At 37.4% G+C, this 18,420-nt stretch overlaps 1 protein-coding gene across 5 annotated transcripts in view; it reads left to right on the top strand.

Annotated features, from left to right (window-relative positions):
• LOC131065177 (phosphate transporter PHO1 homolog 10) overlaps nt 1-18,420 on the top strand; it is a 313,132-nt gene that overhangs the window by 67,843 nt on the left and 226,869 nt on the right. For all 5 annotated transcript variants that reach the window (XM_057999616.2, XM_057999617.2, XM_057999619.2 and 2 more), the window contains exon 6: nt 13,161-13,290. In XM_057999616.2, coding sequence (XP_057855599.2) covers nt 13,161-13,290 — 130 coding nt within the window. The remainder of the gene's footprint in view (nt 1-13,160; nt 13,291-18,420) is intronic.

Genomic DNA, 18,420 nt, shown 5'->3' on the forward strand with positions numbered 1-18,420 from the left:
CTCTTGTATTTTTGCAATCTAGTTACCCCTTTTTGTACCGAACTCTTGTTGAGTCAAGATTGATTTAACTATTGTTTCTGGAACCAGAACCACAGTATGAGAATTTCGAATATAGAATCTAAAATTCTTAACTGCTTTCACCACAGCATAAGCATTCTTTTCAACTAAGGAGTATTTAAGTTCATGAGTCATCAACGAATAGCTCATGGAAGCAATGAGAGACTCAACTCCTTCTGAGTTTTTCTGCATTAAAATGACAGACAGAGTATGCTTAGAAGCATAACTGTACATGATAAATCTTTGGTGTAATCTGGACAAACCAACACAGGTGCACGAGCAATAGCTTCCTTAATCTCATTGAACGCAGCCTTTCCTTCCGAATTCCAATGGAAAACAGTTTTTCCTTTCATGATATCAATGATATGATGAGTCTTTTCTGCAAAATCAGGTATGAACTGTCGTAGAAAATTTACTTTGCCAAAGAAAGAATCAACAATTGTCTTACTAGCAGGCAAAGAAAGAGACCGAATTGACTTCACTCTTTCTGGGTCGATCTTAATACCTTCTTTGGAGACAACATGACCAAGAAGCTTTCCCTCAGTCACTCCAAAAACTGATTTCTTAGGATTAAGAGAAATTCCATGCTTGCGGCACCTTTCTAATACATCTTGGAAGTGAAAAAGATGATTCTCACGATCTTTTGAAAAAACGGTGAGATCATCAAGATATACCACAATATACCTTCCCAAAATACCACGAAAAGCTAAACCCATGGCTCTTTGAAAGGTATCTCCTGCATTGATTAAACCAAAAGGAATCCTACGGTACGCAAAAGTACCCCAAGGAGTAGTAAATGCGGTTTTATGTTGATCAGATTCCCTTACCTCAATTTGCTTATACCCAGAAAACCCATCTAACATAGACATCATCTGGGCACCTGTCACTGTTTGCAACACTTGGTCCATTATTGGTAGAGGATAATTATTTTTTAGCGACAACTGATTGAGGTTTCAAAAATCTACACAAATACGTATATCTCCATTCTCTTTATGCACCGGAACTATATTTGGTACCCACGTTGAATGGTGTATAAGAAAGATAATCTGAGCATTTAGCATTTTGTGAATCTCAGAATGAATAGTTTCTGAAATTTTGTGATTGTATTGATGCTGCTTTTGACGAAAAGGCTCTGTGCCAAGCTTCAAAGGAATATCATGTTGCATCTCCTTCAGATGAAAAGATTTAAGGTCATCATAGGAATAAGCCAATACATCCATGTACTGACGCAAAAGTTGAATGAACTGCTCTTTCTCTTCTGGTTTGCAATTATTGCCAATATTGACAAATTTAGGATCTTCTTTTGAACCAATATTGTAATTTTCAAATCCCATAGAAGATTTTGAATTCTCTTGTTGCTGCTTCTTTATAAAGCGATCATGCTTATCAAAGAGTTTCTCAAGAGAAACCAGTCCCTTTGAAATTTTGTTCCCTTTTAATTGAAGAATTTCATCATCTGCTTCAGACGATGTATCCGACATTGAATCTGAAGAAGAAAAAGAAGATGAGTTGCTTCCTTCAAAATATAGATTATTAAAATTGTCTTTAGTCTAAAGAAAATTTATAATCTGCTTATCATCATTGAAAATTTGTCAATGATCCCAAATGTCAGACGCACTGGGTCTGCAAATTAACTCAATAGTATATCTATCTTGACCAAAATCAAAATGTGGAATCAACAAAGTAGCTAAGACTGCAAGAGAATCAACTCTATCATTGAATTCACGGGGTACAACAGAAATACTGAAAGCTTCAAAACTTTCAATGTTATCCCATACTAGATTCCGGTAATGCTTGAGCTGGTCATTCCTTGTCTGATAAACATTTCGGACTTGACAGACCACCAATTCCGCATCACCTTGAGCATGTAGATTCTTAATTCCTCTCTTGCGAGCAACATCCATACCCAACAAAAGCGACTCATATTTAGTCATATTGTTGGTATTAGCGAACTGCAACTTGGTATAAAGCTTCACAGTCTTGCAAACTCGGCGTGTAAGCCGAAAATGAAACAACAGTTGAAAGTCGCGCAAATGATACCTACAGCCCGAAAATGTTTTAAGTTGAAAATCGTGCAGAAGGGGCTCCCGAAAATCTCACGAAATCGGCATTTAGGCCAAAAAACAAAGAAACTCGCAAAACTACGGTGTAGGCCGAAAATCTTCAATCCTCCAAAATCACGCGATTTACATTTTCGTTCCGAAAGACTTGATGGGTTCAAGTTCGCAAAATTTCCTTTCATGCCGAAGTCGAAAAATGGCTCCATAAGCCGAAATCGCGATAAACACTCAGGCCGAAAATTACAAATGGCTAAGTTCACGAATTGGCCATTTCAGCCGAAAACCCTAAGTCGCATATTTTTGGTTTCATGCCATATCATCTCCAAGGGCCGAAAATGTCATAAATCGTGAAAATATGCTTTTGGGCCGAAAATGGCCTTTTAACCCAAAAACACAAAAATGAGAAGTAAAGGCGTTTTAACTTTAATTTGCAAAAGGGCCTTTTAGGCCAAAACCGCATGAAAGTTTTAAAATGAAAGTTCGCATTTTATGCTATAAGACTAAAAACACCAAAAACAAATAAAAATCGTGAGGAAGTTTGCAAAGTCGGCCAGTAAGCTGAAAACTTAGGAGAATAGCAAATCGCGCCAAACAAGTTACAAGGCCGAAAATGACTAAAGGTTCCAAATCACGCATTTTTACTAAGCATGCCGAATTTCGAATTTATAATGGGCGTGGTGAAGACAACTCGGCGATTTTGTGGAGTTTGCGGGATTTAAAAAGAAAGTCGCAGAATAATCAATTTGGCCGAAAATCTAATAAGCCGAAACTTCGCATAGGCCGACATTCAAAAATGCTTAGAGGTTTCAAATTGCCTAATATGTGCGAAATTCAAAAGAGAGAGGCAAATGAGCATTTAAAAAAAAATCTCACATTTCACCTCTATCAAGCGAAAATATTTAAAGATTCATCTCACAAAGAGCTTCTCGAGCCAGACGTTAAAAAATTTAATATTTGTCACAATAATTTTAATTTTTCAAATTGATTTATTAAAGGGAGGTTGATTGTTCGCAAGTCGAAGGCATCGTCCCAAAGAACCAAGAGAAGGCTTGAAACGTCAAGGAGCTAGGTGCTGAAAGCTGAAGAAGAAGATGCAGGAATCCGCTGCAGGAGCACGCGATCAGAACCAAGCATTGGGAAGTGTGTCGCAGTGCCACCGGACCACAAAGCTGAAATCCATCACTGAGACTAGAGACCGAAGAACATTCCGAATGTAACAATCATGCATTCTCAAAAAAATATACAGCTGGATTTAATTCCAGGAATTCAGTTTTAAGAACTGAAACTGTTTAATTGTAAAACTGCCTGTGGGCCCCACTCAGGATATTTTGAAACAAAGGGGAAACAGGTCAGTTGTCGACAGTTATGTCCAACTACTGGATAGACTCAAATTGAATCCAGATAGTTGCAGGTAGTTGGGATAGTGGTTGGATAGATGATTGAGAGTTTAATAGGCATGGGTTAAAGCTGCCAGCTTCTGTAAGGCAGGTTGCACCCTTGGATGTAGTCCATCTTGGCCACCAATTCAAAATTGTAAATTCTATAAAAGGCAGAGGCCTTTCTTTTGTGAAGGGTTAGATAGTTAGAATTTTGTAGTTAGATTTTAGAAGTTAGAATAGGTTAGATTTTATGCATAGCATAGAGATGCTGCAGAAATTGTTGTAATGGCAGCTGAAGCAAATATATGAACATTGAAATATGGTGTTTGTTGTCTAATTTTAGAGTGCAGGGATTTTAATGGTGAAGTGTGGAGGGGTATTTGATGCATTTTTGGTTCATACCATTGGGGGTCTGCTCATTGTAGGTCACCGTGCATGTTTAGTCTGAATCCAAACTGTGCTTAGTTCAACTGCAGGTGTTCGTCTTAGGCTGTGCTAGAATTGGGTGCCTAAAATGAGTGTCTTCGGTCTGAAAATCCTTCATCCCTTGGAGCTTGCACTGTTCTTGTCTAGTTGTGAGGGTGTCTTTGGCAAAACAAGAACTAGTTTATCGAAACCTGTCTACCCACTGCATCAACTATTATCATCCTTGTCCTTAGGCTTCCTGAACCCTTCCCTTTTGATTTTATTTTGCAGTTCGAAAATCGTAGCAGACCAACTTGTTGCAAATGTAAGACCCCTTGTGCTCCCAACAAATCACATCAATCACTGAGTTATCCCGCAGTCAAGACCTCACAACCGAAACCTTGAGGTCGTCCCCATTGATCCATTGAAACAACATTAAGGATTTCCTTATCTCAAGAGAGGATAGAATACTGTTGTGACCATTTCACACATCGCCCCATTTGAAACGGGGACCCCCTCTTTCTTGCTCGTTTTTCGCTCGCTTTTCGCTTCGCTTTTAGGGTTTTGTTAGTCAGTCAATTGTCTGGATTTAGGGTCAAGCCTTAGGGTTTTAATTGCCGTCTTTTCAGGCCAGAATCCAGTCAGTTTTGAGAGCTTTTGAGCTTCCTTTTGTAGGATGCAATTTTGAATGCAATGATTTCGCCAAAATGGTCTATTTTCAATTGGAATTTTTTTTGAGTGCAGAGCTTAAATTTGTCTAAGTGTTGAAGATGAAGTGTGAATTTTTGTCCAAATGAGTAATTTTGACCAAATTTTGACTTTTTTTATTTTTGATCCCAGGCATGGGGAATGATTTGTTTTCGCCTTGTGAAGTGATTAAACTTGTGAAATCATGTTATTTTGACCTGTAGGAGCAAAATCGCTCCTGTCCCTCAGTGAAGGACCGGAGCTCGTTTTCAAATATCTTACTGTCCCTGCAGAGTCAAAATGAATTTCGAATTGGAAGTGATGAGGAAGGGCGTGATCTTTCCGTTGAATATAAATTGAAGAATTTCACGAACACGGAAATGCCTGTAGGAGCAAAATCGCTCCTGTCCCTCAGTGAAGGACCGGAGCTACAAATCAAATTTTGCCTTGTACTTGCAGGATTTTAATGATTTGACGATTTGAAGAGGTCCAAGGAGATATGTTTTACCAAATGAATATAACTTGAGGTGCCGTCGTGAAGAAGAATGACCCAAAATGCCAAAATCGCTCCTGTCCCTCAGGGAGGGACCAGAGCGATTTTTACTTTAGATGATTTTCTTGCTCAATTTGAATGGACCCCAAGGCATGGGTGAATGGAATGGAACATTACGAATCCGTTGAAGATAGTTTTCGAAGATGATAAAGTGAAATGAAGCCCACAAGGCCAGGATCGCTCCTGTCCCTCTCCAAGGGACCAGGGCGATATAATGATTATACTATCGTTCCTCCACACTTTCTAAGACGGAGAACAAGGTGGCAAGGACGTCTTAAGGCATCTCCATTAAGCACAAAGCATCAAGGGTCGTCAACATTGAACGAATTACATCAAGACCCCCAGTTCGCTCCTGTCCCTCAGGAAGGGACCAGAGCGATATTGAATATATTGGCTAATTCATGCAAAAATCATGTTAAGTCAAGACTTTACAAGGTCGTAAAAGGTTCAAGGCGTCCTTTGAAGGTCATATACCAAGGTGTTGAACGTTAAAATGCTACCAATTTGTACAAAAGGCCTATATCGCTCCTGTCCTTTGGACAAGGACCAAAGCGATTTTTACTAAAACACTCATGTCCCGTCAAAACCAAGACAAGGCAAGGATAGGCAATATCAAGGACGCTATTTCGAAGGCAGTGAAAAAAGAACCAAGATCAAAAGTTTGCAAATTTGAGCCAAGACACATGAATCGCTCCTGTCCCTCTCCAGGGGACAAGGGCGATGATCCTTCCAACGTTTAAATGTCTTGTGGAATTCAAGCGAAATGAGCATGGAATGAAAGAATAGCATTGTTTGTCCTTCACAAAGATGATTGAGGCTCGAATTTACAAAGGTCAAGGAGAAATTATGAGGATCGCTCCTGTCCCTCTCCAAGGGACCAGGGCGATATTTGCCAAAACACCTATTATCCTTCGAAGATCATAACAAAACAAGTTGCAAAGGGTCTAAAACGCCATTTGGAAGGCAATGAACGAAGAGTTAGGATCAAAAACGATGAATTTCAAGCTAGAAGACAAGGATCGCTCCTGTCCCTCTCCAACGGACCAGGGCGATATCACATTTAAAGACATTCCTTCGCACAAACAAGTCAATCAAACTCGAAGGACCCAGCTAAAATGTCGATTTGAACGTGGAGATGAAGACTTTGGACGTCAAAAATGCAAAGATCAAGACCAAATTGATGGATCGCTCCTGTTCCTCAGTCAGGGACCAGGGCAATGAGGTATGTATATTTCATTTTCAAATTTTGGCGCCCAAAACAAATATTTTTGAATTTATTTTAAATGCTAAAATTCGATATGTTTTGAAAATTCAATTAAATGGCATTTAAATATTGCGCTTGGTATTATTTTATTATTTTGCCTTGTAAAAATCGAAGTTTATTAATTAAAAATGAAGGCATTTAATAATTAATTGTTAAATTATTAATAAAAATTAAATATTGCGCTTGGTATATAAAGGTCGGCTTTGTTATTTGTTTAAAAAATTGTTTAAATTGCCTTATTATTTACCAAGTCGGCCTATATGGAGGTGAGAGGTAAGCGCTATAAAAGGAGGGTGAAAATCTTCATTTTCACATTATCATTTTTTGCCATTTCACATGCGATTTGGAAGACAAAGGGAGAAGTGCGAAATTGAGTTCAAGTGCGAATTTCATTTCAAGTTAGGGGTTGCGAATTCATATCCAAAGGAAGGCGCAAACATCATCCAAGGAGGTGCGAACTTGAAGTTTGAATTAAGGCGAAAGACATTGGAGATCACGTCAAGGACATACCAAAGGTGGCGAATTTGCCAAGGCATTAGAGAGTACGTCAAAGACTTGAAGGGTGGCGATATTGATAAGAAGGACATTTATTTGAAGATCACGTTGAAATATCAATTTTGCCTAGGCAAATTTTATTCATTTTGCATTCTAGAGTTAGCTCTCTATTGAGGTATGGCGATTTTTGCTTTATTGCTTTAATTTTGAACGTTAATCGTCATAGCTTAAATTTTGAATTTTGAAATTTTGAATTTTGAATTCCTAGCTCAATCGTTTTATTTTAGGAAATGATAACTCAAAGACTTATCATGAAGTTTCCTAAAATATTCTCTAATCTATGTTATTTATTGCAAAATCTAGCTTCTCATTATGAAATGTTGTGTAGGTATGGCAACCCCGAAGGCGGGAGCATCCACCAGTCGTTCAGCTCTCATGAAAGAAGATTAGAAGACAGAAGAAGTGGAGACTAAGATCGTGTCCAAGTGGAGCAACATTGGAGATACAAACTTAGGCAACTTTAGCACGAAGAAATTTCGAGAGGTCCCTTACATTGGCAAACCATCACCTGTCGCCCGGAGAATAATCGAGAGTGGTATCATTAAGGCGGCCGGCTTTCCTCCAGCTATTCAGTGCCATGAGTTGATGATCGAGTGTGCTCGTCACTATGATCCACAGTCCAGAACGATCGTATCCAATGAGGGAAACACTTTGGCGTACCTTTCAGAGGAAGCTATAAGTGAAGCTTTCCATCTTCCAGAGCACAGGGACATGATATATAAGAGCTTAGAAGGAGCCAGGTCAATGTACGAAGATGATCCAGATGCTTGTCTAAGCATAATCAATAAGAACTGGTTACTCAAGAGTCGTCCCCGTCTAAGCAAGATCCCGAACACACCGCACAGGATTGATTTCCAGGAGGAGTACAGAGATTTGATTACTATGCTCAACCGAGTTACAGGAGCCCCTCATGCCTTCTATTTTGAGAAGTGGATGTTCTACTTCATCCAGGTGATCGTTCAAGGGAAAGGTACCATACATTGGGCTAGGATAATTAGCCATTGCTTGGACGTACAGTTGAGAAGACTCAAGGCTACCAAGACCTTCCACATGAGTTCATACGTCATCTATGCCTTGATCAGGAGTGTTGAATACGCAGGACTACCTCACAGAGGAGGGATTGGAAGAGGACCCGGTGAGGTCAGAGCTTGTGATTCCTATGCCTACTTGCATCATTCGCCAGGGAGCAACTACAAGCTAGTTAATGATACCTTCACGATGCACATTACAAGGACGTTGCAAGGTGGAATTCACAACAGGTTATCTCAGGATGCACAGGAATTCATAAAGAGGTACGGTGCTTGGTTCATTCAGTTTCCCAAGTTCACTTATATTAGGGTGCATGGATGTCCTTTACCTCCATACATGTTGCCGAGATATCCGACAGACAGAATTGTGATACTTGAAGTAACAAGACAGTTGGCAGCATATGCAAGGGCATTCAGACACAGACATCAGAATGGAGTTCCAGTACCCATCATTTTGGGCAATTCAGTTGAGGTATGTCCTAATGCTTTAGCCATGGATGACGCAGAGAAGGAGTTAGCCTTGTATTCTTTTCTATCTTTTGCTTTGAGAGAAAGCTTTGATCCACATGGGCATTTAGAGGAGACAGTCGGCAGAAAGTTTAGGCATGAGTACCAAATAGAAGATTTTATGATGAATCTCTTAGATGATCTTGAAGTGAAACGAAAAATGCATTCTAGATTGCCTTTGGATTTCATCAGGAAATGCAGGATTTACAGAGTGGCCGACCAAGCTCAGGACAGTGGCAGACATATCCAGTCTTCCTATGATCGAGAAAGCAAAACAATAAGGTTAGATTGGAATGAGCCCGAGGTCATGGATCTAGATACTTTGATGGCACCAGTCTTGTCTTGTACTCGTAGATGGGTTGACATACAACATCAGAAGTTGAGAGAACAAGGCATAGCTATGACTTTCACTTTGGAAGAGAAACCAGCCGAAGGTGGAGCTAGTGTGAGTGAAGGCAATCCTAATCCTAGAAATTCAGGTGAAGGTAACCTTCGATGTGCCAGTGAGGGCAATCTCCATCCAAGAGGTTCGAAGAGGAAAGAGAGACCTGGAAAGAGAGAATCTTCCAAGAAGAAACAAGAGGCTAACAGAGATCGATCATCCGGTACTTCTTCTAGACCTGAGAAGAGAACAATTCAAGTGGAAGAATCCATGGAGTCTATGGTACAGAATGACAGGCAGGAAGGAGGACAGGCACAGCATGGTTCACCAGATGGATCTCTCCAGGACTATGAGTTAGATGAAGATAAAGAAGACAATGAAATGACATCTCCTCCCAGACAAGAAGAAATAGTGCACAAAGAGATTCAAGTTCAAGAAACAAGATCGATTATCCCAGATTGGTTGAAGGAAAGATTAACCAAGGTGATCGTAGTAGAGGACGAGGACAGTGCAATTGATTTAGAGAGCCTTGTTGGACTTTCACACGAAGTAACAGAGAAGAGAAAGGCTACCAAGATGTCCAAGATGATTCGAGATGAGTCTGGATCCAGAAAACTGCAGATAGCTACACCGGCAGTAGACAAATATGAAGGTGAGATCCTAGAAGCTTGTTTGTTTGTATTTAGAATGCATTCAATAAAGTGTTCAGATTCGGAGTCATATGTTTGATGTAATGAGCCTTAATTTTCAGCATACGAGATGCATGACAATTGTTTGGCAAAATGTCATTAGCTGTAAATGATGATTTGCACTTGCACTAGATATGTATTTTCTTCATATAGCCCAGCAAATTTACCTTTCAATTAAAGACTTGCATCGATATGTTCAAAATCCATGAAACAAACCTCATTTGGTGCCAAGCAACCACTAGAAAGCAATCAGATTTAAGGGCTGAAGGATAGCTGTTTGACAATATTCCTTGAGTCAAAATTGAACATTTTCAGTCATACAACAGCAAGGAATATTACACTCTTAGTCGCCATAATGGAAAAAAGAAAATTGAGAATGTCCTATATGTTAAGGGGTTGAAGCTGAATCTCCTAAGTGTGAGTTAATTGTGTGACCGAGAGAACACTCACATTTTATCCTGGACTATGTGAAACCAAAAAGAATGGGAAATTGATAGGATATGAATATAGAACAAAAAATAATCTCTACATTCTTATGAAATCAAAAGTGAAAATGTTATATGGGGCAAGAAGACGAGAGCTGGTTATGACATAGGAGAATGGGGCACCTAAACTTTTACAATTTTGTCAAGATTAGTTGTAAGGAAGTTGTGAGAGATATGCCAAAGATTTCAAAGTTTGAAAACATCACCTGTAAGCATTGTCAACTTGCGAAGCAGATTATAGTGAGTTTTAAATCAAAGGAATAGTTTGCATCGAAAAAAAGTTGGAGCTTATAAATACATAGCTTTGTGGCCCAACCAAAACAAAAAGCATGCAAGGGGAAAGGTATTTTATGTTATTAATTAATGACTACTCTAGAATAACTTCGGTCACAATTTTAAATTAAAAATGTGAAGCTCTTGACAAGTTTAGGCATTCAAAGCCTTAGTGGAGAATCAATCAGGTTTAAAGATCAAATGTCTTAGATCAGATAGAGGAGTATAATTCACTTCCAATAAATTTGAAGACTTGTGTGAAAAGCATGGGATAAGAAAACAACTTTCAGATGCTAAAACTCTGCAGCAAAATGGAGTTTTGGAAAGAGAATAAAATATTCCAAGAAATGGCTAGAGCCACGTTAAATGAGTCAAAGTTATCTAACACCTTTTGGAGAGATGCGGTTCATACAACAATCTATATTTTGAATTGTGCATAAATTAGAGTAAACAATAGCAAAACGCCATATGAGTTATGGAAAGGAACACCTGCAACAGTGAAGTTTTTCAAAGTCTTTTTGGAAGAACATATTACATATGCAGAGATAAGATCTAGGTAAGTTTGATTCTAGAGTTGATGAAGGAATATTCTTAGGCTACTGCACAAGAAGTGAAGTATGCAAATGCTATTTTGTCATGAGTCCTTAGAACCCATTTAGCTTTGCCTACCTCAAGACGTGTAGAGTCTTGGTGATTTTTGGGGACTCTTGTAATTATGGTCTCAATATGTTGAAAAAGACTTCCCTAATCTTGAATCTTTCTTGCTTGGACATGGTATTTTACATCATAGTCTTTATTTGAACTTTGCCCTTATTTTCCTTTGTTGGTGTTGAAGTTGGAGCATCCATTAAGATTCATAGCTTGATAATCTTAATGGTAAGCAACCTAGATACATTGTTAGTAGATCAAGATAGAGCAACACCTAAGGACTTAAACTATTTTGATAAGAAAGATAACATAGTTGACATTGACGTGACATTTGGCTACAGTATGAATAAACATAGTTTTTAAGAGGTAGCAAATTTAGGTGCCGACAAAAACCAACCTACTTTAAATAATATGTAGTTTCTATTCATAATTGTTACAATGGTTTTTTGGGGTGATTGATGTTCATGTTGAATAAAATTAAAAGTATGTCTTTTTGGATTTGCTTGAGGGAAACAACTAAGACACTCTTCAACTTATGGTTTTATTTTTTTTAACTTAAAATAAATCTTATGACTAGATGCTTGTATTTTTCCAGCTAATATTGAAGATTGGACAATGTGAGGACACACAGATTGAATGGGTTTAAAACTGAAAGACACAAACGTTTTGGTAAATGAATTGAAGGAATTAGTACAAAGTTATGATTTCTGACTTTGAATATACTAGCAATAGAAAGCTTCCAAATTTTGTAGAATTAATTTAATCTACTTCAGCACATATAACTATATAATTCAATAGTACTTTAAAAGCAAGGTAGGCTTTAGTGATTTGTAGTTCTCAAAGAAGTTTTGTTTTGTAAAATTTCAGAGATCAGTCATGTGTAGCTGGCTAGTTTTGCAGCATCTACATTTAGCAATGGATATTTTTGGAATTCTATTCCCGGATGATAGATGAGAGTTATTTAGGTCTTCTGTATTTTATTACTTTTTTTCAGGATTATTTTGCTTCAATATTGATGCTTTCCATTTTTCTACATCTATGGATAGGTTTTCTTTAAAGTAGGTACTTTTTGGGAAATGTTAATATTATTTCTCAAGTCCGTAAAATATCTTTATTGTAAGCTACAATAAAGTGCACATAAACCTTAATGGTGTTGAAGTTTGTATTATGTTGCTGAAATTGTTATTTTGTTATGAAATTTGTTTATAATTTCATTAAGTAAATCCAAAGAGAATTTATTCTAGCAAACCATTGTATTGGCAAAGCCTTTTTGTCTAGACAGCAACTCTTTATGTATTTTACTTGTTTACTTCTTGAAATTGTGTTGTTATTCCTTAGTATCTTGTTGCAATAGAATATTGGTTTTTGCTTTAGGCAATAGGAAGTTTTTTTTATTGGATTGTGCTCAATAGTTTGCTCTCCTTAATATCAAAATACACATCATTGTCCGACCTAATTGTTTGTAGGGCAACACTTGCATTTAGAGAAAAACCACAAGTAGTTAGTTATTTACATTTATAGAAACCCTGCGTTGAAATCCTTTATGATGTGCATATTTGAAAATTTTGCTATAATTTTAGGTTAGAGTTAGTTTTAGGTTTACAGTATTCTAAAAATGATTCCCCTTACAATTTTAAAAGTGATTCTCCTGTTTACAATTTTAAAAGTGATTCTCCTTTTTACATATTCTATTTTGTTTTGTCTTGTAAAAGTGAAATTAAAGTTCAAGTAGTAAGTAGTTTTTTAAATTTAAATTTATTGTTATTCAAATGATTGTTCTCTAAGTTGTGCATTCCATTCGAAATTTGAAATAGATCCTTCTAGTTCCATTAATTGCTTATGAAAGTCTAGGCATTTTAGGCTTGATGTTGTGGTTGTGTGCTTTTTACATAACAAAAACAGTTTCTTTAAGACATGGCAATTATAGTAACTATTGTATGGTAGAGGTACCTATATATGTTTCGAAGCCAATGTGGTTTGGAATGCTTTTCACATAAATCACGATAGCATGACATGATATTCAGTTCCTCATTGGTTACTCTTCCAAAATGTTTGCATGACTTGTTTAATGATGTTTCGTCCTAGTTTTTATTTTGCGTTTGAGATCTGGCTGTTTACATTCATATTCAATAATATTGGAAACAGTCACATGCTTAATTTCTAACTAATATTTATTTGCTTTTTCTAGGTGGGCAAGTTATTGGGAAGAGTGGAATCTACTTTTACAAAATACTTCACAAATGGAAATCATCGTAATGCAATGCAAGTGTTAAGGCCATTGAGGAAAAGAGAAAAGCATAGAGTTACCTTTTTAATTGGTGAGTAAATATGATGCTAGGATTTGAATCTATACAGTGCATAGAAAGTTGTGCTATTACTTTTTCGTATATTGATAAATTTTACTTTCATTCTCTAAGAACTTTTGCATACAAATAATGAATATAGAATAAATAACAATTTAAACTATGGACATTAGCCTCTCACAATGATTCATTTGACATTCTCCCTTGTGGCAGGACATTCCTTGAATTAGAATAGGTGAATTGTGTTTGTTTTTCTCCTCAATAGTTTTTATCCCATGAATAATTTCTTTTGGTAATGGAGATCAAAGTTTACAAACTTGCTGCAAGTACTCGTGACTTTTTTCCTAGCTGTATTTTGCTCGGTTAACTTGCGACTCACTAGCATGCAAGAAAAAAAGGGTTGAAAACACCCAAAAACACTGTACAAACTGGTATCTTTGTTATCTCCATTGTATGCTCTTAAAAATATGCCACAAAATTGCATGTATACTGAAAAGCATGCCCTATAAATGCCGAGATACTAAAAAAGGTGCCCTAAACTGTAATTGAAGACTAAAAACTTGACTATACTGAAAATTAGCTCAAAAAATGCCTATTGATGAAAAAAGTGCCCTAAATGCTGAAAAATGCAACTACAGATTTAAAAACACCCGTTTTTTTACTATAAGTATTTCTTTAAGTTTCCAAGTTTTGCCAAGTTTGTAAATTTGGGGTCAGTTGAGTCCATGTTTGTGAACTATGATTGAAATAGGTTTAGGTAGATTTATTCTTTTGCTTAGGAAAAATTGTTTGTACATCTGTAGACCATGTTTATCTGTAAATTGTAGTCTAGTTAATCTCATAGAAAAGAAATACAATTGAATCCTTATGTTGTTTAAAATATAATGAAAAATAAGTAATTGATAGATTGAGACTAGGTTGAAATATCCCCGACCAATTTTTTCAATTTTTCAATTACAAAAAGTAATGCAACACACATCCGTTAAGGTTAGCACTTAAACCAAAACAATGCGGAATACAACTTTAACCAAGAATGTACACCAGGATCCCGGGTTGGGCAAGGCGTGAGCATATGGTCAGAGGGTCTTAAAGCATTTTGAAAGTGACTCTAACCAAGAATTTGCCCAAAATGGACTAACATATGGTCAGAGGATCTTAGTGCATGCTGAAAGCAACTCTAACCAAGAATGTGCCCAAGATGGACTAACATATGGTCAGAGGATCTTTACAATTACAACTGCTGAAAGGAAAACTCGACACCAAGCATGTGCTTTCAAACCCAAGGTGGGAATGGAGCTACCATATGGCGGAGATGCTAAGAACTTAGAAATGGAATTAAATGTAAATAACAAGCGTGAAATGAAAATGAGAAGAAATGCTGCCGGTACTACTGTTCAGCTTACAATTTGATAGTGAATGCTTGCCAAGATCATAAGATTAAGACTATACAATGCTGCAACAATATAGAAGACTCTCCCGAGCTTAACAAAAATGATAAGTCCAAGAAATTCTTCTCAAGGATCAATCTTAATATTCTGATTTATGACAGACCTGCACTTGAAATGCTTAATCAGCAACACCATGGGATCACTAAAATGCTCATTACTCTCTCAATACTAGTCCGAATGACCCAAAACCAAAAGCAATGGCTTCCTATGAAGGAGGCGACCAAACCAATACCAAGAAATCAGACATTAACCCAATAGATTATTTAACACGAACCCCAAGGCAATTCCCAGCAGTGATGTCAGGCAAGAATGGCGATTCTTCTCTACAAAATAAAACACTTCATATTAGAATCTGCAAATTTCAACAAGGGAGCCTCCAACCAAAACAAGAGGAAATATGCAATACCTAGAATGAATATGTTTTTGTTTTGAAATATATAAGTGAAACTACAAATCTGCCCTACTAACCGTGACTCCCGAAAATGAAATGAAATGCAAATAACTGAACTTCCAGCACAACTCAAGCTACAATGCAATCCTCACTACAAACTCTCACAACTACACTAAATCACCACTAGTTGATATCTTTCAAGCAAGAAGCAACCCCAAGGCTAGGAGGCATTCATTCCTCGAAGCAACCCCAATACCATTCCGGCAGAGTAACATTATAATAGACATAAGATGCCCAAATGAAGGGAAGAGGCCTCCATTTATAAGCTTAACAAGGAATCTCAAGAGGCTTCTAGAAAGTGCGCCCTAATTTCACATTTGAATTTTCCGCCAAGAGATGGCGCCACTTTTAAAAGCTTTAATTAACCTTTATTTTAATTCACTTCTCTTCATAAAGTTGGCACCCCTTTTCATAAGCAAGATTTTAGACTTTAGGAAATATTAAATCCCTTCCATGATGCATCCACCCTTGAAGACCACCTTTTAAAACAACTTGAAGTGATGAAGCTTGGCCAAGGGGTCAACTTTAAAATATAACGTTAAAACATAACATTATTTAAATGAAATGAACTTATCTCTCCAAAAACATCCCAAGGCCAAAAGTGACGAAGCCAACTGAACCAACTGAAGAAGAGAACCAAGTGTGCCAAAATAATCAAGACCACTGCCAGAAATAGAATTTACCAAAAATAGTAAATTCCAAAAAGTGCTCGGAACGCAAAGCCGGACATACCACTGCGAAGCCCTCTGAAAACCCAGAAAGAATCCGCGATCCAAACTCTAATTCACGAGCAACAACAACCTCCAAAACTGGAAACCCTAATTTCACCCATTGAGTAGGCTATGGGTCTCCGAAATAGGCCATCGGTCAACTGAAACATCATGCCTGAGAAGGGGACATTACATAGGTACATGTTACAACATATAGGACTTGATTAAGCACACACTTATAATAGAAGCTGAAGTTGAATGAGAGGTGTCCAATTCTAAGCTCCCTTATCCAATTATAGAATTGTGCAGTTATGATTTTGTGAATCTAATGTCATGGTAGTTTCTAGACTTTAGGTGGACATTACTTATCTTCTAGGAAAGATATTGCACATAATAGGAGATCTATTGAGCCTTTCCCGAATAGATAAAATTGTAACATACACCTCTAATCTATTTTGGAAAAATATAACTTCCAACTGAAAGTTAGATGCAATGCAACATCTTTCTCACTTTTTGATCACACAGATCCTGGAATGGGCAAGGTGAAAGCAGACGGTGTTCATGAGTAAAATAAACTAAAATGTTTCAACTGAAATCAAAGCACCAGGCGACAAGCCAGCCAATACCACTTATTCATTGGGATGCATATTCAATGCTGGAAAGTAAACATGCACTTATTCAGTGGGAATTAATTTGACACTTGCAATTTTTAGTAGGAAAACTTATACAATTCTGAAAATGAAACTTAAGCTTCTTTAATTATTCAGTGGTGAGTGAGAACACACATGAATAAGAACTCTTATACTTTTTTGCAGTGAGTGATAACAATAAACCACTTCTTCAATGGGCTAAGTATCATCCAGTGTTACAATGTCAGCTCAAACGTAATCATGCCAAACTAGTGATATCTCTGCTGTTGCAAATTCTGATAAAGATAACAATGTTGATACAAGTGCTGATATGAGAATTAAACTGCTGAAACACATACCAAAGGTACCCCAAATCATGACTAAAATAACCCAACTTGTAAATTACAACAAGATACCTCAATGACTGATGGATATTTTGCTTGTACAAGTCTGTAACACTAGAAAGGGTGCTACAACAAGTCTAAGCAGGAAGAAAGCACTCAGAAGACTTCAAACACCAAATACACCTAACATGATCACAAACTAAAAAAACTTCCCCAAACAACATCAAACTGCATCATAGCTTGCTGGATGTCAAAGGCATGATATTTGTTTACTCCCTACGGGGTATATGCTTTGTTATTGGAAGTTAACAGGAATTGTAACAGGAATATAGTAATCCAGAATTCACAACAATATATGGTAGAATAATTTATCCTTTATTCCAAAACATGTAATGTGTACAATAATGACCCTCTTGTTCCCGATACAAGGTGTGATATATATACCACTCAGCGGCTGGATAAGACTGCCAATTGCCGACAACTACCAAATACCCCTACGGAAACTATAATTCATTACATTGCCAAACAAAGTATTATCTATTTAGTCGCGACATGTTTACTGTCTACATCAGCCCCCCCCCAAAAAGAAGTCGTCTTCCAGATGATGAAAACAATGGGGTTACTCAACTACAAAATTTTTAAGAAGAGGGAATGTGAGAGGATGTCCCTGGAGTAACTGAAGAGGTTGGTCCTGTTGTCCCTTGCACATACTCCCTGTCACAGACAGGGTTCCCCTTTCTCGGTTTATTTTGGTTTTACCCCGTTGAGGTCCTGCGTAGGAACTTTGTCTAGTTGGCAGAGTAGGATGCGAGAATATGAGAGCTTGGAAGAAGGAGCTAATCTGGAATTTCAAACTGGTCAAGGATCCTAAGTCCTGGAACTAACGAAGCGTGAATTAAGTCTCGGGAAGGTTCTTCGGAAAATATTATAAACTTTACAGGACAAGTTATTTTTGAATGTTGGGCTTAAAAGGCAAAATTTTAAAAAGTTCAAAGTCTTACATTTTATTCCAAAAAGCTGAATTTTGCCTTAGGGGGCGTTTTAAAAGTTTACATTCTGGCCTAAAAGGCTGAGTTTCGATCCTCTCCCCCCCCCCCAAGTCGGAATGCGCTAGGAAAATGTTTTAAAATAGACTAAAGAGAAATAACAAAGGCTTGTGATTTTGCTTTCAAGGCCGAATTCGGACGTATAAACGGAGTCTTTTATTTTTCTCCAAATGGCCGAGTTAAAAGCCAAGCCTTTCATTTTTTTCCAAAGGCCGATTTTCTCCAAGAAGGCGTGATTTTTTCATTTTGATTAAGGAGCCTGAGTTGGGCATAAAGGCGATTCCTGCGATTTATAATGGAAGCGAGTCTTTCATTTTTTCTCCAAAGCTTGAGTTTGGACATATAAAGCGAATCTCACATTTTTCTCCAAAAGGCCAAGTTTGCAAAAGAAGTAAGTCATATCCTTGGTTAAGGCAATCTTCCGGGAGAAGATTGAGGTGAAAGCCCTCAGTCAAGGCAATCTTCCGGGAGAAGATTGAGGTGAAAGACCTCGGTTAAGGCATTCTTCTTTGGGAGA

This window comes from Cryptomeria japonica, chromosome 10, assembly GCF_030272615.1.
Source record: "Cryptomeria japonica chromosome 10, Sugi_1.0, whole genome shotgun sequence".
NCBI lineage: Eukaryota > Viridiplantae > Streptophyta > Pinopsida > Cupressales > Cupressaceae > Cryptomeria > Cryptomeria japonica.